Here is a 23,924-nt window from a genome sequence, read left to right as displayed (position 1 = left end):
CATTCTTTACAATGAAACTGCCTCTTTTATGTTAATTGTTTTTTTTTAATAGGAATTTTTGGTTATCTGTGGTTCCTTAATATTCTTTTGATTTTTGGTTATCATCTCCAGTTCCTTAATATTCTATTTCTAATTTATTTTTATAATAGTAATTTTAAGAAGAAAAAGTGATCTCGAAGAAGAAAAGAAAGAGCAATTTAGAAATGAAATGTGTTGTGTTCTTCCTTTACCAAATCTATTGGCTATCCTCGTGTAATTTAAGTTATATTAAAAGTATCTTAATTAAAATATTAAAATATTGAATACTTTTTTATCACTTACTTTCAAATATGTTTTATAGAGATTTGTTTCTTTTTCAAATAAACAAATCTTTAAGAAAATTATATAGTATGGAAAGAGTAGCCTTTATAGAATAAAAAATATTTTAAAAGTTCAAATAGCATGAGATGTTTTCTTTTTTTATTTTATATTCTAAGTTCTTTAATTTTCTAAAGTCATTCATAGAACAATATTATCTATTAATGTTGTACATTGCCAAATTTTGATTTAGTGTAACTATCTTTTATTTAGGCATTTGATTGTTATTTATAAAGAGGTGCCTTTAAAGTTTATTTAGAAAGAAGACAAATCTAAGAAGTTTAATATAAAAACATATAATTTTATATTATAAGATCATACAAAATCATGTTATATAAAATTTAAATAGAGTTTGGAAGGATTTGAGATATAGGGTAATAGGTAATTCTTAAAAAGTAAGCATTTACTTTATAAATTTTGATAGATCAAATGTGATTGTTGAAGAGTATCAAACATAAATAGAACTACTAAGTTCAATCTATATAATTTTTTATTATGTATTAAAACATTTTTGTCCTAGAAATATCTCCATGCAATTTGTCCTAACTTATTAGATATGCAAAAGAGCCATTGTAAACATAGAAATAAATGTTCAAAAAAGGAATATTATGTTAATATAAATACAAATATTATATTTAATCCCTTTTTGAAATAGATTTTTTATATATTTATTTAATAATAAAAATTTATCTTTTAATTCTTAGAAGTTGAATGAAAATAAATGTGGGTTCAAATAATTTATTTTATTGTATGGTTTTCTAATTGATGAAATTTATGATAAATAGCAAGGTCACAATTAGATGAATTATAAATATACAAGAATGATGTAAATCATCAAAAATTAATATGAAAACATCTTTCAAAATATAAGCATTAATATCTTTAAATTCTTGGTTGGTGCAGGTTCAATTATCATCAAAGAATTATTGATAAGATGGCTAATCTTCCACTAAAAGAAGATGCTTCAACTAACATTGACATCAAAGCGCACTCAAGTTTAAAATTTATGAGTTCACAATGTGGAAATAATGATTGGCATGAGATTGGCTCAACCGATCTTTCAAATGATGTGGCAACAAAGGCAGTGGAGGAAATTGATGAAAGAGAGGTGGCAGAGGTTGGTGATGATGGTGGAAGGCGATCATTTAGTAGCAAAACAAGGCTCGAAAATAATGTGAACATGATTGAGATGGGTTTGATGCCAAATGATGCTTTCATTTGCTCTTTTCCGCATGGAGATTCTACATGGAAAATAAATTCAGTTGTAACACCATTGTCTTCTGATATTATTGAACTACCTTTGTCAAGGCACTCTTCAATGACACTACAAGGAGGGGACATGGATAAAAACCAATATCAATGCCCACAAAAACAAGTAAGTTCTAAGAGCCCATTCAAGCTGAAATATCTTTAATTTTTTTTGATAGATCTTATCATTACCCATATAATCATAAAAAGATGTGCACACATAATTTTATCTTAGATCTTTCCTTTCAAATTAATAATCTCGAAATCCTTATTGACAATTGCATACAAAATTATAAAATAATATCTTTTAAGTTTTGATGAGCTTGTAAAATAGTTGTAATGTACTCTATATGTTATTTAAGTTTATAAGAATGCCAAATATCTAGTAATTTGGCGTGTTTTGATCTCCTTCATGTTACAGTATATTTTACAAGGTTATTATGCTATCCTCCCCTTGATTTTTATTGGTAAAATTAAGCCTTAGTTGTACTTTCCTTTCGTATTAGACTAAGAAAACTCATTTTAAAGGTTGAGTCTTCTAAATTAAAGAACCTGAAAGATATGTACTATGATCAAATTAAAAATTAAGAATGCATAATGGAATAAAAATGACAAACCCTTTAAATGAGAACTACTAAAATCCATAGGGATATACTATTTGGATCTCCATTCAACCCATAAACAAACTTGTAACATAAAATCTATTTTGTGTGCACATTGATGAAGGGTACACCCCTTACAAGCCCAAATGTGCACAACAACAACAAATTAATAAATAGAAAATGCAAGAAAGAAACACTTGATTTCTATTATCCTAATGAAATGAGGGCTACAACATTCAAAAATTACATGTTACAACCATATGACTCAAATCATTACAAAGAAAATCAACTCTCTTAGAATATCTTACAATTTGGAGCTGCAATTTTTAGTTTGTAATTGTCACTCTAAAAAACTTAGTTACCACCTTATTTAGCACCAATGATCATATCAGATTGTTCTAGAAAATGGTCATGGTTCATTTTTTATTTATCTAGGTAGACTTTTCGTTTAAACATGAGTTTTGGGGATACATATTCCAAGAGCTATAACTTTTGACCATTTGATTTGGTATTACAACATATTGCTATAAAGCTTATAAAGCTTGTGAATAGTTCTATTTTCTTCAATTTTCAAAAATATCAAGGGCCTCTAAGGTCTTTGAATTTGAGTTTGAAACTTCTCAAAAAAAATTATCATGGAAAAAACATTAATACCTTAATACCTCTCAAATGGTGTAGGATGTTATGATGATTCTTTAACCAATTATTTTACATTAAGTTTCACTCCTTGGAGTCCATTTTTCATGTTCATCAAACCCAAACAAGTCAACTTACTAAAAATATGAAGTGAATAGTTCTAGTTGCTTTGAGGTTTTGGTTATCCTACACCTTGTGAGTGTCATTATGGGATTCAAAATAATAAAAGTTATAAAAAAGAGAAAAATACAATAATTTTGGGTGATGCAAGACTTTCCTTACTCCACTGATTTCTCTTGCATTAGAGAAGGATCATTTGAAAAGTGGATTTACACATATTAGGTGTCTAAAAACAACTAAGATGGGAAATCTCATCCTTAGACAACCACGATGAATCTTAAAAAATTCTTCCTTTCCACATAGCGAAATAATCCTCATATTTATCCCATCTTGTGCTTCTTCCCATGTGGCAATCCATGATGTCTTCTAGCTCCTTTTCAGAAGTAGTTACTAGAATTTTCCATTGTTCTCTATTGACATCTTCAATGCCTTCATGATGCTCTATCAAATCTTAAATAGTCAATACATTTTAATTTTAAAATCCATTTGGAAACTCTCCCTAATAATTATTTCTTGAATAATGCTTATTGAGGATCTATAATACTTTTCTCTGATAAAACAATTCACACCTTATCCATCTCATATCTCAGATCTTATTCCATATAAACATAAACATGTAATGCTGAAATGAAATCTATCTAAGCATAACATCCATGGAAATCATCAACACATAACACAATGATTGTGGTTACCCATAAACACTTCAATATGAAGGTAAAACTGGGGTGGGGATGAAACCAACAAATCTTCATTGTTGCAACAACAAAGTTAACCTGTTAGGGTTACAATTTTAATAATATTAGACGATCTACCATGTGCGGGGTCTGCTCTATTAAAACATGCATTTAAAACTATTAGATCTTACCCTATTAAAGAATTTTAAACATACAGTAAAGTAAGGACTGTGTAAGACAAAGCTGTGAACTATCACACAGAGTTGTTGTAGACAATGTTATAACATTTCTTAAATAGACAATTTTATGTCACTCAAGAAGGTTCTAGACACTCAAACTTAATACCTAGGGATGACAGACCCTAACAATAAATGCATAGTTAGTGAAATACTTTTTTGACATTTATTTTGGAAGTTTTTGGCCAGCCCAACTTCGGGAGACCATAATTCTCAAACCATTACTCCAATTGGCTATTATGACCACTTTTTAGAATCTTGAACTTCTAATCTACAAGCTTGGATCCATGCAAGCACCCATCCATCAAGTTTTTGGGCCTCATTCAGGCACATTCAAGCCTTCAATGGTGAGTCTAAAGTTTTTATACCAAGACTGCACACCAAAAATCAGCAATAAATCCATGAATACACATGATATGGCATTGAGCCTCAACTGGTATGTTGATATATCCAAGATGAGAATCCACCTCTGAAATTTGGACATTTTGATCTCGTATGACTGACTTACTAAGTAGCAAGCCTCTACAGACAACAACTCTGCATTAAGACAACCCTTATTTAAACTACTGAAATGAATTATTTCTAGGTGATGCAAGATTTCTCTTACACCCAGGATGCTCCTGCATTAGAGAACCATGACTGATCAGGTAACAATAAAGCACAAACATAAATACAATAACTATAGGATACAACATTTAACACCCTTTTGAGCTTACACAATAGGTTACCATAGAAATCAATAGAATGAGTGATGGTGTGCTTGAATCTTGTGGAGAAGCCAAATACAAAAAAAAACATTTTTTTTCATTCACAAGACATACAAAATAATTACCAACTCTCACAAAAATTCTCCTCTTATCACCCCCAAAGTGCAAAATAATGTATTGGCACATGAAGGCCATACTTCATGCTTATCCCTCTTCCTTCTAGGGAAGAGACTTTGCACTTAGGGGAAAGGCCCAACTAACCCCTTCACCTAAAGGCCACAACTCCCTCCTAAGGGTGGGTGATGTCCTTACACACCCATAAACATCATACTCTCAAAATAAAAGTAAAAAGAAGGCAATAGAAATTCATTCACACCTAACAACACAACATGGACAATAAATGATATACATATGCATCTATAACAAAATTTACACAATATTTATATATGAAAGTAGTACAATAAATAATCCCTAAAACATGGAAAAAGTTCCAACCTTTCTCCAAGATATGGCAAATGAACATTTTGAGAAGAGCCTTATATCCTTCCTTGATGCAATGTCCAAACTAGAAAATATCTAAAACTAGAGAGTGGGTGAATGATAACTTTATTTTCAAATTCCCCTATGATAGGTGATGGGACTCAAAATTGCATCCCCGATTTTAGTACCATTGTAAGTTTTTGAGTCATTTTGAGCCCCTTAGAGCGCGTTTAGTGCATGTTTACCCATTTGTCCTGTTGAGGCCTATGAGATGTTTAATATTTCTAACACTTTGCATTCAGTGTATCCATGCATCCCATGATATTAACTTGACATTCTAAGTCATTATGTGAAGTTTCATTTTGAGCAATGTTCAAATCTGAATTTTTGCTCGTGTCAAACAACGACAAGAAGCCTAGTTTGCATTGGAATATCTTGCACCCAGTTATGTTTCATGACTCGCCGGTTTGGGAATGTTCAGTATGCATATCAGAAAACCTATGTTTTGCTTTTTGAGTCATTTCAATATATTTTGACTAAGTTTTAAATCCCTCAAAGTCGATTGTTTATAGTTGTCATACTGATGTAAATTGTTCAAAATTTTTGGGAGGCCCTGTTTGACCAGTTTTAACTTTGAAGCATTAAATTGAAATGAGAAAATTCCTTTTGTATTGCATTCTAGGTGTTAGAGACTTATTATGTTTTTGTTTTGAGCCTATGATGAATCTGTTTGATTAGTTTGCAAACGTGATTCCAAATGCAATTTGTGATGTTTTTAGTGGTGTCAAGAAATGCAGATTGATCAGTACCCCTATTTGGGATGCCATAGCTTAGAATCCGTAATTGTCTGAACCAGATGGATTGTACCACTATGTTCTACTCTCAAAATTCTTCAAGTGTGCCAGTTTGCAAGTCTTGACAAATTCGTCTGCACACTTTCCCAGGTCCATTCTCTTTGCAAAAATTACTTTTCTGTGAGTGTTCCCAGTTCTACGAATCCAAGTACCCCACTTTAAACGCTTGCCAAATGTGCCCAGTTATTCATCATGAGCTCAAATCACAAATTTATACTCTCCTTGTGACAGTGAACCAATGCCCCAGTTTTCATATGCTTCCAAGTGTTAGTTTGACCTATTTTCATGCCAAAACCAAATGCATTTTATGGTTTTCTTACATGTTTGCTTGCAGGCAATTTCACGAAGGCAACTTTGATGATCGATATCTTTCGACCCAGGTGTTGTCATGACACAAAATTTGACATAGTGCAAGAATGTGGAATAGAGAATCAACATGTCAACTTTTAGAGCCTGGTTGTCGGTTTTAGTCAGTTTTTAACGCTAGTCAAATGATCCCTTGGCATGAAATTCGCAGTTTGCATGAAAGGAAAAATAAGATTTAAATGATAAATCAGAGGTCGAATGTGATTTCAATCAGTATCAGGAGATTAATAGATCAGTTTGAAATGTTTGGTGTTTTAGTTCAATTTTTTTTTAGTTGGACCCACTTTGGAGCTTGACTAAATGCATTAGAGGAAATTGCAAGGAATGCAATAATTAAAATAGGGGCTCAGGAAGGTGTTGTGCCAAAGTCATCCACATATGTAACTACTCTTAGTTCATGTACTAATTTAGAAAACCTGGGACATGATGAGTAGCTCCATGCCGATGTCATAAAAAATGGCTACGAGTTGGATTTAGTTGTGGCAAGTGCTCTTATAACTATGTATTTGAATTGGCAATCTATTTGACAAAGCAGTACCACCAAGCATATGGACCTCCTGGCACTGCTGCCCATCCACAGGTTCATCAGATATTGCATTACATGACTTTCTAGTTATGTCAATTACATCAACACAAGAGAAGGTTATAAGATGTTATGAATAAATAAATAAACAAAGAGACATTTAGCTACTTGAAATGCAATAATTAGCTACCGATGGTTTCGTGGGATGTTTGGCTAAAGAAAGCAGTGAGTTATCTTCTCTGAGTGGTCAGATCACTAGTGGTAGCAAAGCCGATGAAGGCATTGGCGGCTGCAATGAAGGCGTTATAATTGTAGAAGTTGTTCCACACACAACCAGCAACAACATCGTTTCTATGCTTGAGCATCTCATTGAAGACATCTTTAGTAATGATGGATGTCACATCTTAACCTTAAAACTCATTCATGAAATGCAACTAACAGTTGTGAAATTCAATTTTATGCTTAATGAGTTCACTTACACTAGTGTTGCTAGCATATGTGCAAATATGTCAATAGTTAAATATGGAATGGAAGCTTTCATGGGTGTGTTGATGGATTTGGGAGTGGAGAGTTGGCATTCGAATGCTCAACAGGGGTGCGATGAGAGGAAAAATGCAAAAAGTTGGGCAATGATTTGGCCACACAAAAGAAGACTTTGTATGGTGAACGCAAACTTCCAAACTTTGGAGACATCGTGAGTTGAAATGATGGAGTGCGATGTCAATCTTTCCATGAGCAGCAGTGGAGAAGTGCAGAGTTTGAAGTATATCATCAAGGATTTAGTCCCACATTTCTTGTGTAGGGGAAATTTTTGATTTTTAAATACAAAAGCACTAACTCCATAAGTGTCTTTAAGACACTCGGCTTTTGTAAGCCACAACAAGTTCACGTGGGGCCTAGGGTCGTTGGAGACACAAGAAAATTGTGAACCATGTGCGCAAAATGAGGATGATGATGTGGAATTCTAGATTTACCAAAAATGTGACAAGTGGCAGCATCACAACGATCCATAGAGCGATGCATGGTAGTAGCAACAGGTCACAACATGGCAGGTGGGCTGAGATGGCATGTTTGAGAAAAACACAAGATTTCACCACGTGGCACAGAATTGATGGCTGTCGCTATGTCACAATGAAATGTTGCCTGATAATTAACCAAAGTGACATAACGATGTGCTAACACATGGCGACAGGCCCACTTAGCAGTGTGATAAATCAAACCAATTAGGAGGTGCCACGTGGTAGTGACGTGGCGAGGGGCCAGCAAGAAGATGACATGGCACTAACCGTATAGGAGGAGATCCAATGAAATGGTGACAAGTGGAAATTTGAAGACCCAATCAGAGGTGCCACATGGTGCCTAGGTGAGAGATAACAATGTAGCAACTAACGAGTCACGAGGCGACACATGTCACAATTAGTCAAAGAAGTTTGACGTGGATGCATAATTGAGGGGAAAAATTCAAAATGTGCATAAATATATATTTTAAAAGGTTTTCTCTCATATTACGTATAGGCATTTAAAAAAATTAAAAGATGTTATATTCTAAAGTTTATCCTTTAGAAAAGATTTAAATGTTTTGAAAATGAAATGCAGACCTAAGAGCCATGATATGAACTTGATCTTCAACTAGACAGTCTGGGCATCTCTAATATGCTAACATAGGACTATTATATACTATTGGAATCGACAGAAGATGAAATTTCCAAATGTGCAATCAGAATTTGCACATATATTCACCAATAAAAGATATAAGTTGTTTTGTGTTTTCTGGGGTATTCTCAGTCAAATGGGCAAAATTCATCATGTAGCATCAAAATCAGTTGGAAGACAGATATGAAAGTTTCTTGGTTCCAGTATTCAAAGGAAAATGATTCTAATAGTTTCTTTTTGCCTCTAGAAGTCATTTTAACATGTGTTTTTGCCCTTGTTTTAAAATTAGATCTGGTATCTTTTCAGTTAGATGTTTCTTTCATTCTAAAGATATTTTCATACATTCAAAAAACATCAAAGAAAAGATTTGATTTGCAGTTATAGAGAGAGAGAGAGAGAGAGAGAGAGAGAGAGAGATGTTCTTCATCAATAGATGGAGGTTTTCCAAGTGGACAAATGGCAGCATCTGATCTGATCCAAGATTGCTTCTTTTGTATTTAATCTCTTCTTTTCTCTTTCTCTAGGGTTGGTTCAAATTCTTGGATTTTTTTCACTATTGTGATACCACAAGGATTGTTCCAGATCAGTTGAAATTTCTATCATGACTATGATTCCACCATTTTTTCAGTATTTTTTCTCTCTTATGAACAACAATTGTTATTTCTTATAAGCAAATAGATTATACAATTTTTTTTGTGTATATTCTGAGTTTTGACATATAGCATGATGTATTGATTTCAAGGAAATTAATAAGAAAGCCTTATTGAAAGTTTCAGTCTGAAATTTGTCTCCATCTTCATGGGTTTGTAATTTTCTGTTGATATATGCATAAGGTGCATATTGTCCAATTGCAGCTTGGCTTTGAAGTTGTATGCCATTGTATGTTTTTCTATTGGGTCAAGGACTTGGGTAAATTGCGTAGTATGCATTGACAAAATTGCAGGGATCATGGGAGGATCTGATAAGTATGAATTTCATTTTGAAGATAGATGTTTGTTTACAAGGTGAATGGATAGATCAAATATCTGAATATATGAGTATATCTTAGGTATCCATGTGTATGTTTTGACTTAGCTTATGCCCAATGGATAAGGGATTGATTAGCTAGGAAATTGCATGTGTTTGCTATTGCATACTTGGGTTGTGCTGATATTCAACATCATTAATCAAAATCTTTTCCCTTTCATGTTGAAGAGCTGAAAAGTGTTACTCTTGTTGGAAATGATTGAAATGATCATAAGAAAAGTTGCTGGAATAATATATGGAACTAGTAAAGAATGTCCTCAATTATTGTTTTGTCATTGATGTCAAACATGCTACTTGCAGGAATGACAATTGCTTTAGTGATCCAAATACTATCAATTAGTTGATTGTCAAGGTGGAGGCAATCAATAAGATGTAACTAGAACACCTAGAGAAAGGTTGAAGTTATGATGTTGTAATGAAGTACAAGGATCAGCTAAGCCATTGATGAAAAAGTGTATTTGATACTATAAGATACAAAGAATGAGCACACTGAAACATATCAAAGATTTAAGGTTTTAGCTAAGTCTTTTGTAAAGCTCAAACTAAGTTCATTAGAGAGGAGCCGAGCAAGCTAGTAAGAGCCGAGCAAATTCTTAGTTAATGTCGAGTAAACTTCAAATGCCGAGTAAACTTCAGATGCCGAGCAAACTTCAGATGCCGAGCAAGTTCAGATGCTGAGTAAACTCAGATGCTGACTGACACAGAGTTTATCAAGTGCCGAGCAGAACCAAGTGCCGAGCAGGTATAGCTGTCGAGTAACACAAAGGTGCCGAGCACCAGTAACTCAATAATGCCGAGTTGCTGCATTATTTTGAAAATCGAAGATTCGCCAGATCTAAGCCGACAAGGTTGTTATCTAGAAATTTGTGAATTAAAAGGAAGATAAGAATGATGAGCTGGTGGCACAGAACACCATGTAAAACATTTTTAAGAATACAACTAGCAAAGTTTAGAACAAGATATGGGGCAGATACATTGTCTCCTACCTAATCCATTTTGAAACTCTAAAATACCTAATCCATTTTGAAACTCTAAAATTAGAGAGGGAGAATTGAGCGGCAAGGGCAAATCAGATCTCTATTTAAGAAGACATAAGTTAATAAAGAGAGAGAGAGAGAGAGAGAGAGAGAGAGAGAGAGAGGTGGTCAAGCATAAAAGCATGAAGTACTGAAGAAGCTGCTCAGGAGAAGAAAGCACTGGAACTTTGTTTGAATAGACGACCACAAGGATGATTGCATTGGCAAAATGAGTAAGAAGACTCAAGGAGACGAAGCTTGAGAGGAAGACAAGCAGACAGAGCTGGAGTGATTGAAGCCAAGCATAAGGATTGAACTGAAAGTGTGATATGAAATCTGCAAAGTATGTTGTAAGTTATATCAGATCAAAAGACCATTATCGTTACTTTCTAGCAATTGTAACAATAAGTTTAAATCCTATGGACTTAGGTTGGTTTAATGCCATAAGATAAATCCTTTAATAGGGTCACATTTAACAGTGTGTTGTACGCCTTTAACAGGGCAGGCTTTTAACAGGGCATCACTTTAGAAGAGTTAGAATCAAGTAGCATGTTACTGGTGGTTTTTCCCAAATTGGGTTTCCACGTAAATCATTGTGTCATGTGTTGATCGTGGATGTTTTATCTTTGCATATTGATTTACTGTAACTTGCTTATATGATTGATTTAAGTTTGGATGGATAAAAAGTGTATGGATTTATTAAAAGTAGTAAAAAGGTATTAATAGGGCATTTGGAGCTTGGATAACTGATTCACCCCCCCCCCCCCCTCTCAATTATTCTAAAGAATTCTAACAACTCTTGCTCAGCTTGTAGATTTCATAGAATTTGCAATTTTCTACTGCGCATCTTTGTCATGGCATAAGTATAAGAGAAATAAGGGTTTTATTTGCTTTCTTTAGATTCAAGTGTATGTTTTAACACTGGTATCATATAAATGAATTTGAGGTACACTCACCTAGGTTTTGTAGAGTCTGAACTAGAAGAAGGGTCTTGCCTTATAGTTGGGCCCAGTGTTTGAATGGGTATGTTGTAGACAGGGAAGTAGTTGCCCCTAGATGTATTCCTATTGGGGATTTTGAAACATAATGTTTTGAAACACCAACAATGGGAAACTAAACTCTTTCTCCATCATAAAAGAGAACAATCACTTTAACTCCACCTAAGCTTCCCTGTTTGATTGGAACTCCGACTTACTAAAGGTAAGGTGGGAAGTTGGGTAAGAATTCTTCCATTTTCGCAATACTTGAAAAATAAGTTTTTAAAAGGGCTAGAAAAGTGATTTAAACTAAAGTAAAGTCAAAATTAAATCCCTAACATAAAGTACTAACATGTAGGTAACTTAATTTCACTAAAAGAACACCCCAGGACTAATAAAGCCCTCTAAAGTCACCCTAAACTTGAAGACCTAATTTATTCTAATTAGTGCATTCATATGACAATATTATGTAATGGGATGTAACTTAAACATTTTTAATTGGGTAAAATTAAGGTTGGGTGTCTTTTACCAATATCTCAATTTGATTTGCCACTTAAACACATAACAACACAAGTGTCAAGTGACTATAAAATATACACTTAACATTACGAGTGACAAATCAATTTTCATAAAATGAATCTAATCTAAAACATGCTTTCACATTATGTTCACAAAGTAAAATACTTAACAACAAGGTTAATCTCTCTTCATTGGATCTAACCTTCGCATTTTCAATAAATACAAAGGTTTAGTCTTGGTTCTCCATTTTACCATGGTTATTTCCTGCACACTCAAACCACATATCAGTAGTTCAAGATAAATTAATCATATGCATATATAAATTCTAAATCAATTCTATATTCATAATTGAATCAAAACATAAAGCATTTATCAAATGAATTTCAAATAACATTTTTCCATTTCTAAAACATTGTGCACATATAACACTAGCATAATCAGACCAAACATGATATGGCCATTCGTAACATTTCATGATTTTCAAATATATAATCCATCTAAATTTTGTATTAAGATATAATTGCACACTCCTCAATAAGGTAGCCAACCAAGTACATGAATATAGCTAATCATCAAGCACCATCAATAAGTTCTAACATCATAAATAATCATCATAAAAATAAAGCGTCCCACAGTACATCAAATAGTCTAAATCACTGTCCAAAAAGTCTTAAATATAATATGGTCTCAAAACATAAAGTATCTAAATCCAAATAAACAACTACGCTATGATGGGTTGGGTTGAGGCCTTGCATCCTCCCCCCCTAGGCATGAACCTCCTCCTAGAATTAATCAAAAAGATGAGGGTACTATGATCTCTATTGAACCACATTCTCTCATGAATATGCAATGATTCGGTTATGCGCAGTTATCCTATAGTCCCTTCAAACAATTTCAGTACCAAATAAACATCAAAGACTTCATAAATAATCACTTAGTTTATTCAATCAACTTATCATTTAACACTTTCAAATACTTAACTCCAAACTATCCATTCGTTGTTTTGTTTTAATTGACTGATAATAATAACAAGACGTAGTTATTACCGACCATTAACTTAATTATTACCAAGTTGCAATAAAATGAAAATAACATGAAAATTAACTTGCAACATAACAACAATCACACCATTTGAAACCAAGTTATTTAATGTGAAAACCATGTAAAGGGAAAATCCACCTAGGACCAATAAACCAAAATTTTCACTCTTCTAAAGTGAGCTCAGCTAAGAGCCCACCTTGTTACAGGTTACATGTACATTATTAATATGACCTTGTTAGAGGATTTCAACCAAGATATCATCTAGACCTTATTAGTCCTTGATATCATCTAAAGAGAGGCCCACTCTAAAGGACTTACAAACATCACTAATTGATATTACCATATAGGATTTTGCAAACTTCTTAGGTCCAATGAGTCTATGAGATTTTCTTCAAGAATGATTAGAGAATAACAATATAAAAATGATTTGTTTAGGTATAACACCACCAAGCTTGTTTAGATCTCCTTTTTACTTGTCTCTATTTGATCTCTCACTTCTAATCTTCTTTCTATGTTTTCTTGACCAACTGATTCACTCTTACACTTTCACCAAATCTTCTTTTATCTTCCCTTTTCTTTGCTCAATTCACTTGGCTCAACTATCCTCTTTCAACTTCAACTACTTCACATTCATAGCAATCATATTACCAGTTGATCAACTTCCAACAAAAAATTGTCTTTAGCATCTCCTTAAATAGTCATCTCTGTGCTTCTTTATTCTTCCAGATATTGTGACTTAATCATAATCATTGATATCAGAGTTTACCAAATACAATCTATGTAACCACTTAGAAAATAGAACTTTCATAGAACTCTTTCCTCATCCTTATCCTTTTGAATTTTCTTAGTCATTGATCTTGTCACAAACTTTGACTCATGCCTTAAACCACCCCAAACATTCCATCTTTCTATCAAAAGTTGGCTTTAGATTCCATCTTTACACTTAAATTGTTCTTCCAATTCTTACTCAGTAAACATAACATTTTACTTGGGTAATATAGAACTCGGTTAATACTGGACTTCCTTGGGCAATACTAAACTTCCAACTTAACTTTGTCAACTTCTCGGTTAATACTATAGTCACTCAAAAAATACAGTCTTCCTTCTTTAACCTTGTCACTAAGGTAAGCTTGTGTACCTCGCTAATTACAATATTACATGATTGTAAAGAAATCAAACCAATATTACATTATCATTGTCTAACTCATTCAAATGCCCATTGAATACTATACTTATCAACTCTATATTCAACATACATTCTTCAAATGCTTTTCATCAATCTAATGATATGACACTCTCCTAAATTGGCATAATGTCTAGCCAACTAGGACTTGACATCAATGATAACATAAGAACTAATATGACTCTTTTACATGCATTCATATCATTACCAATTACATTATCAGTTGGGGCTAACATGTTGTACATACAATATTTTTTTTGATTGATGGCAAAAACAGGTTTCGAAGGGACCCAAAACCCTTTACAATCTCAAACTAGATAGATATTCAACACTTTCACTAGATACAACTATTATGCTATAGAAAGATAACCTTGTACAAGACCGAGAAACAAACTAGATGACCCACTAAGCACATAACAAACTCAAAAACCAAACCAAAGAAACAAACCAAAAAAGACTAGCAAAACATGATCAGGATGAACTCACCTAGACTAATAGTATTAGGAGAGACTCAGTCTCCTTCTCTACATCCTCTAACCTATGTAGAGACTCAATAAATTCAGATTTCCCCTTGGGCTTCTCCTTGATCTCAAGTTCAACTTCCATCTTCTTTTTAGATCTAGTTCTATTACCAGGACTAGTATTCCTCTCACTAGAAGTAGCAGCTTCCTTGTCCACATTGATAATCTCCCTTTCCTTGTAGATTTCAAGCACTTCATGTAGACTTCTAAGGTTTTCTTTTGAATCTCTAAGAATTTCATGGTTTGGAGAAGAATGTTCTTGAGAAGAGCTTTGTTCTCTTCCATACTTTCTTGTATTTGATGCATACAAACCTCCAGAATAATATTGAAGTCGTTATCCACATTGTTGGAAAGGCCTTTGCTATCGTTTTCCTTTTGGACATCTTTAACTTTTTTCCTCAAATCCTTCAATCCCTCATTGATATTGTTGGTTTCACCAACCATCCATTTATCAAATCGGAAATAATAATTATACCTGGCCTTAACTATTTGCAAGTTATTCATAGGAATCTCCGGATTGTCATTGATCTCATGTTCCTATTTGCATTGATATTTAAGTTCCCTATGTCTCTCATGGCCCCCTTGTGAGCATTGATTTCCTCTGCCTTATTGATATCCTCATGATATACATGAACCTTAGATGATAGATCATCCCCACTGCCATTATTTTGGGTGTTGTCCATTACATTTGTTCTATCAATATTCCTAGTATCCTCAACAACCCTGTTTTCGTCAATTTCACTAAGAATGTCGCCTCCTGTTCCTAAATAGCAGGAACATTTTTTTCAATGTTTTCAACAACATCCTCTTTAGAAGTTCCTCCTTCCATAACTTTTTTCTCCTCTTCAGCCTCCTTAGTGTTGTCCTTACTGCCGTCTTCTTTGGCTTCCTCAAAATCCCCATTTTTCTCATTATTTTCCTCTTCCTTAGAAACCTCTTCCTCCAAATCTTCATCCTCTTTCGAGTACTCAAAATCCTCAGAAGCATGACTATTATTACTCTCCTCAGAACTCAAGTACTTTCATTTTTTATTTTATTCCTTGGCATCTTCGAAATTCGAAGAAGACTCATCCTCTATGTCCTTAGAAGCCTCCTTGTTCTTTTTAGCCTTGGTCAAATTCTCTTTCTAAGATCATTTCCTCTTCTTTTGAATGACTTCCATTTTTTTAGTTTGGTCTTTCGAACAAAGAATCTTACCCACTTTGTGCTTTTCACAATACTTCAAAATGAGTTACATCTAACCCTCGTGAAGAAAAGAGTTGGCCAAATTATTGCAATGCTTAGTTAACCCATTCACCAAAGTATTTTGCAAATAGTGAAGAAAGGAAATACACTTGTCATGTCTGAAATAGTTTAAGAAAACAAAGTGGTAGTTCCTAACCCTAGTAAATATACCATCTAAGGTAATGTATTCCATCATGACCTTCGAAACATTTCTCCATTTTCTCTTAATAAGGGTAATCTCAAAAAAAAGATAACTTTCTTGTTAACTAACCTAGATCTCTCTTTAGTATCCGTTGGAAAAGGTTTTACAACTTGTTGAGCATATTTTATATCTTTGAAGAACGTGTTACCTTCATTCAGCATACCAGTAACTTTGGCAATCAGGTCCATGGACAACTCAACCTTTCGATTGTGTAGGATAACTTTACCCTCATTCCAGGTTTCCAAAAAAATAAGAGTGATATCTTCATTTGCACCCCTAAATTTCTCAAAAAGATTAGAGAAGCCATCCTTCTGAACAAATTTCCAAGTTTTCATTTTGTTTCTTCATTGACACACCTTCGGTTCCAAATAATTCAGATCGCCTAACGTCTTATTAGTTCTTCTGTAGTTAGCAGTATTCACTCTGAGATGTTCGGTCTTCATAGATAAGAAAAACCAAGAAATAAGAAATACAATTCCCAGATTCACGAGAAAAAGAACTCTCTTTTTGTTAGTTTTATCGGTACACAAAACACTAAGTATTATCATAACCATCACTATTAATATAACTCCACCATGCTGATTGATAATTTCTCTATTTAACATATTAATTCTCGTATCATCCCAAGTAATGATATCATTAGTTGAAGTTCCCACATTTGCCAGATCCGCCGAATGCTCCAGTATCTGCACGTGTTCCTGCGAAGAACACTCCGTTCCCATTCAATGCGTTCCAGGGGGACAATCCATGTTCGTACCGAGCTGTTCCAGCATCTCCACCTTAGAATTGTAGGGCAAACCTTCCGATTAGAAGAGCGCAGTGAAGTGTTCGTTCCATGCCGCAAACCGAATGAGTGAGTCGGCTGCCATATTGGTTTCACAGAAGTCATGAGTAATATGGAACTTTTTAAAGCTACATGCCATCATATTTATTTTATCAATAATGTGTCTTATACCATGTGCCACCTCACTTTTGCCAATAATGCAATTAACAATATTTTATTAATCATTTACCATTAAATTTTTGCATCCCATTCTTTCCGCCAATTGGATAGCGTACAAAGAAGCCACGGCTTCATAAGTATGAGAAGTTTTAATTCCAAGGGGAGTGGCTAGGACACTTAAATAGCTACCAAATTCATTTCTCACAACTCTTCTACATCTCACTTTACTAGGATTTCTCTTTGATGCATCATCAAAATTATCTTTTTCCTAATTAGTAGGAGGCGTAGTCCACACAAGGTTCTCCTTTTTTTTTTATATTGTTGATCCTTTTTAAATTTAGAAATTTCCCAAATTTTAATACTTTTGATCTCTTAACAATTCTGGTTCATATTTTTTTGCATCACCATCTGCACATCTTCATTAATATAGAATATGAATCTATCACAAACATCTCTAGGTTGTTTCCTTTGATCCCAAAATAACCTATTGTTTCATTCTTTCCATACATTTTAGATAGTATGAGGAAAAATGAACTTCCATAAGTTATCTAATCCCTTATTAGCAATAGGTCTCATCCATTGGTCAAAGAAATCACGAATAGAATTCCGTAAAACCCAATGATGGTTCATTTTAAAGAAAACTCTAGACTAGATTTCAAGTGTATAGGGGCACTTGAGCAATAAATGATATGTATTTTCAGCTACACTTTCACAAGGATAACATCTTAATATGGCATTGTTAGAGGATTCACAACAATGTTCATCTACACCTTATTAGTTCCTTAAAATTTCTAAAGAATGGCCTTCTGTAAAATACAAAACATTCAACAATATGTCACCATATAGGATTTCAAAAGACTTTTAGGTCCATTGGGTTAAAAGATTTTCTACTACAATGATTAGAGAGTAATGGTTTGTAAGGTTTTAACACTACCTTGCTTTTTTCAGATCTTTGTGTTGCTCAATTTCTTTCCTCTTTCAATCTTTTGGTCGATTCACACATTCCATACATCAATTTAACACTTCCTTTCCTTGACCTTAACAATGCGGTTTTTCTTGGTTCACCTTTAGTTCTTCAACTTCTTTAGCTTAATAAAAAATACCAACTAAATCAACACAATAAACATTGTGTTCATCCTTTAAATAGAAATTTGTTTCCGCTTCTCTAGAATCATCTAGGTTTTTCTTCTTAATCACAATCATCAAGTCTTCATCAAGTTCATTTTCAGTGAATCTATATGCTTAGGAAATATAATTCCACCTTGAACTTTGTGCTCCATTCCCAATTATTAAATCTCCTTCATTAGATCTTAATTTAATTTCTCTAGACATTGATCTGGTAACTAACTTCATTCTTATCTTCAAAATTTCTTGACAAATCTTTTTTTTCATCAAATATCAGCCTCAGATTAATTATTTTCTAAACTTTTTCTTCCTATTCATGCTTGGTTAACGTTACATCTTGCTTGGTCAATACTAAATTTGCTTGGTTGACACTACACTTTCTTTACTTCTTCATCATGTGCTTAGTGACAACTGTAGTATCTTAGTTAGTACTAAAGCGCCCATTGAATGCCATACACCCTTCAACACTTATATCATCATCATGCTTTTTTGAAATCCTCTTCATCAATCAAATGATATGGCACTCTACTGAATTAGCATAATGTCTAACCAACTAAGGCTTGACATCTATGGAAACATAACAATTGATATGACTGTTTCACATACATTATTTGCATTGTCAGTAGGGGGTAAAAAGGTTATGTCATCAAGATCTTCTCCATAAAATCTCCATTGATTATATTATTGCCTTGATCCTTGATTTCTTTAACTACACTCTCACTATCTAAGCTAATTTTTAATACCTTCACCTTCTTCCATTCTAAGATTATCATACTATGTCTTATTAGTTAACTCCCTAGATAATTTCACTTTTACATTTCCTTTGTAGATCTCTTTAACTTTTTCCCAAACTTCTTGTTTAATCTTCAAAGAAATAACTTTTTCAACTTGAGATTTAGATAAAGCACTTATAATAGCCTACCTTTCTTTCTCATTTTCTTGATACAGTTCAGTCTCATACGCTGTCTACAAGCCATTCACAAGGAATACATACTTTGTCTTTACTTCCTTTCATGTCTTATAATTTCCAACCAATACCATATATGCTTCAAATTGACCTTTCCATGATTTGTAATCAGATCCATAAACCATAAGGATATTCAATTTGTGTGCATTAGGGTCTACCCCAAGTTGTTAAACTTTAAACTGAGGAGCCAAACTCTAATACTAATTGTTGAAACTATTGAATAACTAAGAGTAGGGTAAATCATATATTCCACACAATCTTTTAAACACACACACACACACGCACACGCACATGCACAAAATATTTATAAATAATTGATAATTCTAAAAATAAATATTATAGAGTCATGTACTCAATGAATTATCTAATAGATATTGAGTTTTAAAACCATAATTAGAACTATATATATATAAAGGGGCTTTCTCTTTAATAACGTTATTTCTTATCAACAATAGTGTATGAGACCATTCACCCCACCTTCCTAACAATCTTCCTTATAAGTAGTCTATAGGCCATACAAAAAGGTTTCCATCTCTACTTTGTTATTTATTTGGTTTCCTAAGAATTTTTTCCCTCCCAAGAGAAAAATTGCATAAAGGCTTCCAATCACATATGTATCCCCTACAACACATTGGTTTCCTTTTTAGGCCCATCAATATTTATGTTCACTTTTTTTTGTCATACGAAAATTTATCTCTTTTAAAAGAAAAGTTGTATAAAAATATTTAATAGCATATCTTTCCCCTATAAAACTTGGAAGCCTTGTAAGACCAGTCAATACTTATGTTCAAGTGTACCATGAGAGCAGACCATTCATTTTTAACTACTTTAATTAATACATAGGAAATGATTTCATTGTATTTAAATAATAAATGAAACATACAATTATAATATTGAGGTTCATTTATTTCTCATAAAAATAGTTATTTGATAAATTAGAGGGTAGATCATTTTTTCAAGATCATATTTTTATCATACTTCTTTTTATAAAATAGTTTTGTTTCTAGTAGTTAATTTAAGCGTATTTTGTAACTAAAAAGTACCTGCATCATTATAGTTGACTATATATTGGGTTGTTTGACATAATAAGAAAAAAGAGAAATAATAATATTTAGATTTGCATTTTTCCTTATAAGATTATAATAATATTATCAAAAGATGGTCTTGATTTCTACACTACTTATATCTAAAAGTTGATTGCTACAAATTTTGGAAATGTAATTGTGATTTAAAGACTAAATATCACTAATGGTAAATATTTAATTTTTATATTGGCAGGTTAATCAAGAAAAATGCTCACAAATAATGGAATATATATTGATCCTCTCTCATCTAGCAGTGTTTGGGATTATTGGGGTAAGATTTAATATCTATATCTATAGTAATTAATGTGTATTAAATAAATATGATTATTTACTCTAATTGTCACATACACGATTTTCTTATATATTACAGATGTTAATGAATTTTTTTAAACATTTGGTCTAAGAAGGGTGAACCCACAATAATGGGTTCCACTTTAGTGGGACGAACAAAAATGAAAAAAATTGCAAAATGAGAAATTGAGTAAACGTGTTCACGCGAGCGCCATGTTCGCACGAACATGCAAAATCACAAAATTTTTAAACTTTTTTTCTTTTTTCTTTTTTTTTGCTCTTTTGACTGCCATAATTGCAGGAGAATGATCTCCTACTGTAAAATAAAAAATGTCAAAATGTGCTGCTCGGAGCAAGCTTTCCAACGACTATAATTTTATTACATAATTTAATCATTAAGACTTTCAAATATGAGTTTAACTCATTATAGGTTCATTACCGATTGAACATCAACCGACTTTGACACCTTGGGAAAATTAGTAAATTACGTCAAATTTTTTTTGAAAAATATGGAGGCACTGGCTTATTGAGATACCTTTCTATTTTTAAAAAAAAAATGGTTTATGATAAATTGACTTCAAATTATCTATGTCAAACGGAATGTATGTCTGAATTATGGTTCATGTCACTTCAAAACTTCATAAACTATACAATATTCAACAAAAATAAATCAAACCAAATGCAAACACTGGATATTGATGTTACAAATCCAACGCCGAAAGAATTACTTCATTATCATTTCCAGAAAAAAAAAGTTATGTGTGTCCAACGGACTGTCACTTTTTAAAATATTGAATTTTATTATGTACCACTTTTTGGAGGAGATAAAAAAAATTGACATAAATAATTTTTTTTTTTAGATTAAAAAATATGGTTACAAAGTAGGAACAAAGTACTCAAAATCACTATTTATGTCATCTTGAAATTATTTATAGTTTTGGAGATATAGTCACTTGAACGTGACGTTTGTTGCAAAAATATTGATTTCAGTGTCAAAATTGGTCAAAAAGTGGAACCCATTATTGTGAGATCACCCAGAACAATCTACAAAATAAATTGTACACCACCTCATAAAATTCACAAATCTAGCTCTACTTTACATGCAAATATACAACATGTAATAAATTATTTTAACATGTTCACTATTCAAAAGATAATTTATTAATAATTATGAAATATATTTTTAGTATAAGATCTAAAATTATATGTTCAAACATTTTATTTTATTAAAATTATTTATTTGAAATTAAATCACTAACTTATCATTATGTGTAGATATTGATAAGATATGCATTACAAATATTGTTTGGACCACATGTAGCCAATGTGACAAATGATCACAGTGCTCTTTATATTGATCTTCCTTCAAATATGGTGAGGATTATTTTATTTTTAAGTCTCCTTTTGAAGTACAAATATTTTCCCCTTGTAGATGATGCTACAAATGGGTAAGGGCTAATTTAGAATACTTCAACTTATGATTAGCTAATTTTTTAATGGTAGGTTGGAAGCTTTTTTATGGGATGGGTTGGAGTTGCATTCAGAAATGATATTATATTTTTCTCGGAAGCATTGGCCATCGGACTCTCATCAGGATTGATGGGAAGCATTACTACTTTTACTTCTTGGACTCAAGTAACATTAAACCTAATTACTAAAGGTGATTGGGTAACTGGAATTATTGGTCTTCTTTTAGGTAAGATATGAAAATGATAAAGTCTGCCCAATTATGATTTAGAATAACATTTTTATCATTACAAAGAAAGTTTCTATTTGAGAATATATTATCAGTTCCTTATGCACAATTCTTTGAGATTTTATTTTATTATTTTAGTGTATATAATCCAATGATTAATTATTCATGTAATAAAAAAATATTTACAAAATGACAGGAATGGAGCTCTCCCAAATGTCACTTTTACTAGGGATTGAATCTGCAAAGTTAATTGCATATATTTACAATAAAGTTAAAAAGAAACGAATAGTCTTGATGTGGATACCATCTTATGAATACAAGAAAATTCACTTGTATGGTTTTATCGTGGCGATGTTCATTATTGGAATATTATGGGGAGGAAGCCTTGTTTTAGTAGTGTTTGATTTTACGTCCCACCATAAGACAAAATTATGGATAGCTTGTATGGTTGGACCATTTGGAGTGTGGATAAGATGGTCTATAGCTCGACTAAATGGCCAAGGAATTGGAGAGAAAAAACACTTAAAATGGCTCCCAATCGGGACATTACTTATGAATTTCATGGCAAGCATTATGATGGCTGCTTTATCAACAATTCATCAAGTGGTATAACATTCTCTTGGAGTTAATTTTTTATATTGGTTTAAATTTGATTAAGCACCCTATTATTTTCTTAAACATATTTTTTATTGCAGGTCAAGGATCATACTAAAATAGTTGTGATAGAAGGCCTCGAACTTGGATTTTTAGGGTGCATGAGTACCGTGTCTGCATTTGTTGTAGAAGTCCATGCCATGCATCAAAGTATTCATTCTTGGAGGGCTTATGTGTACATATTATTATCTCTATTTCCTGCGTTTACTTTTGGAACTTTAATATACTCAATGCCAATATGGATTGGAGCATATTCCTAAACATTAAATATGTAACTATGTGTTAAACAAACTCCGCACTTTTATTTACTTAATTTACTAAATTCTATTTTATATATTTTTAATATCTAATGGATGATATTACTATAACTAGCTCAAGTAAAATAGACAAGTATATGCATATCTATTCTTTTTATATATTGTATGACATATACTCAATGGAGGGGTAAAAATAAAACAATGTTTTTTACATCGAACCATCTTTAGTGGATTTTTATTATTATTTCTCATATATCCTTTATGTTATATAATTAGAAAAAAGTTCCATGACTTTTAGAATTGGTCTATATTGAAAAGGTATCTTATCTAAGATAGATAGTTAGAGGAATGAAAAATATATAAAACTTTAAATATTGTTGGCATTTTATGTTGTCACAAATGCCAATTTGATATTTGATAATATGTGTTGAGGTCATTGATATTGAAGAAAATTGAGAATAGTTGAAGTAAACACTATTATTTTTGGTTTATTGTGACTGATCAAGAAAGTACCATATACTCACCATTTATAATGGGGTTATTTTTTGGGCTTAACTCATCAACCATTTTCAAGTTGACTCATTAAACACTCCCTACGTTGACTTGTCAAGTTTCTTTTAGGGTTTAATTTTTAACTGACATTGGTGAACCACCTAAAGAGTTAAAGATAATTTACGGTGTAATGTAAAATTCATCAAACTCTAATTTATACTAGATAGTAAATAATAAGATTGTATTCTT

General features: G+C 32.5%; 1 protein-coding gene across 3 annotated transcripts in view; it reads left to right on the top strand.

Moving 5' to 3' along the window:
• Positions 1 to 23,294, top strand: part of LOC149572211 (uncharacterized) — a 103,366-nt gene extending 80,072 nt beyond the window's left edge. Inside the window, exons 4-9 of one of the 3 annotated variants that reach the window (XM_089810854.1) lie at positions 1,261 to 1,732; positions 20,479 to 20,556; positions 21,852 to 21,950; positions 22,080 to 22,272; positions 22,469 to 22,878; positions 22,968 to 23,294. In XM_089810854.1, coding sequence (XP_089666980.1) covers positions 1,292 to 1,732; positions 20,479 to 20,556; positions 21,852 to 21,950; positions 22,080 to 22,272; positions 22,469 to 22,878; positions 22,968 to 23,186 — 1,440 coding nt within the window. In that variant the 5' untranslated portion in view covers positions 1,261 to 1,291 and the 3' untranslated portion in view covers positions 23,187 to 23,294. The remainder of the gene's footprint in view (positions 1 to 1,260; positions 1,733 to 20,478; positions 20,557 to 21,851; positions 21,951 to 22,079; positions 22,273 to 22,468; positions 22,879 to 22,967) is intronic. The other 2 variants (XM_089810874.1, XM_089810864.1) reach the window with 2 other exon arrangements.
• The last annotated feature ends 630 nt before the right edge of the window (positions 23,295 to 23,924 follow it).

Source organism: Cupressus sempervirens, chromosome 2 (assembly GCF_028749045.1).
Source record: "Cupressus sempervirens isolate cs-2001-9-10 chromosome 2, ASM2874904v1, whole genome shotgun sequence".
NCBI lineage: Eukaryota > Viridiplantae > Streptophyta > Pinopsida > Cupressales > Cupressaceae > Cupressus > Cupressus sempervirens.
Note: the sequence above shows the minus strand (reverse complement) of the source record. Positions and strands in the feature narration are given on the sequence as shown.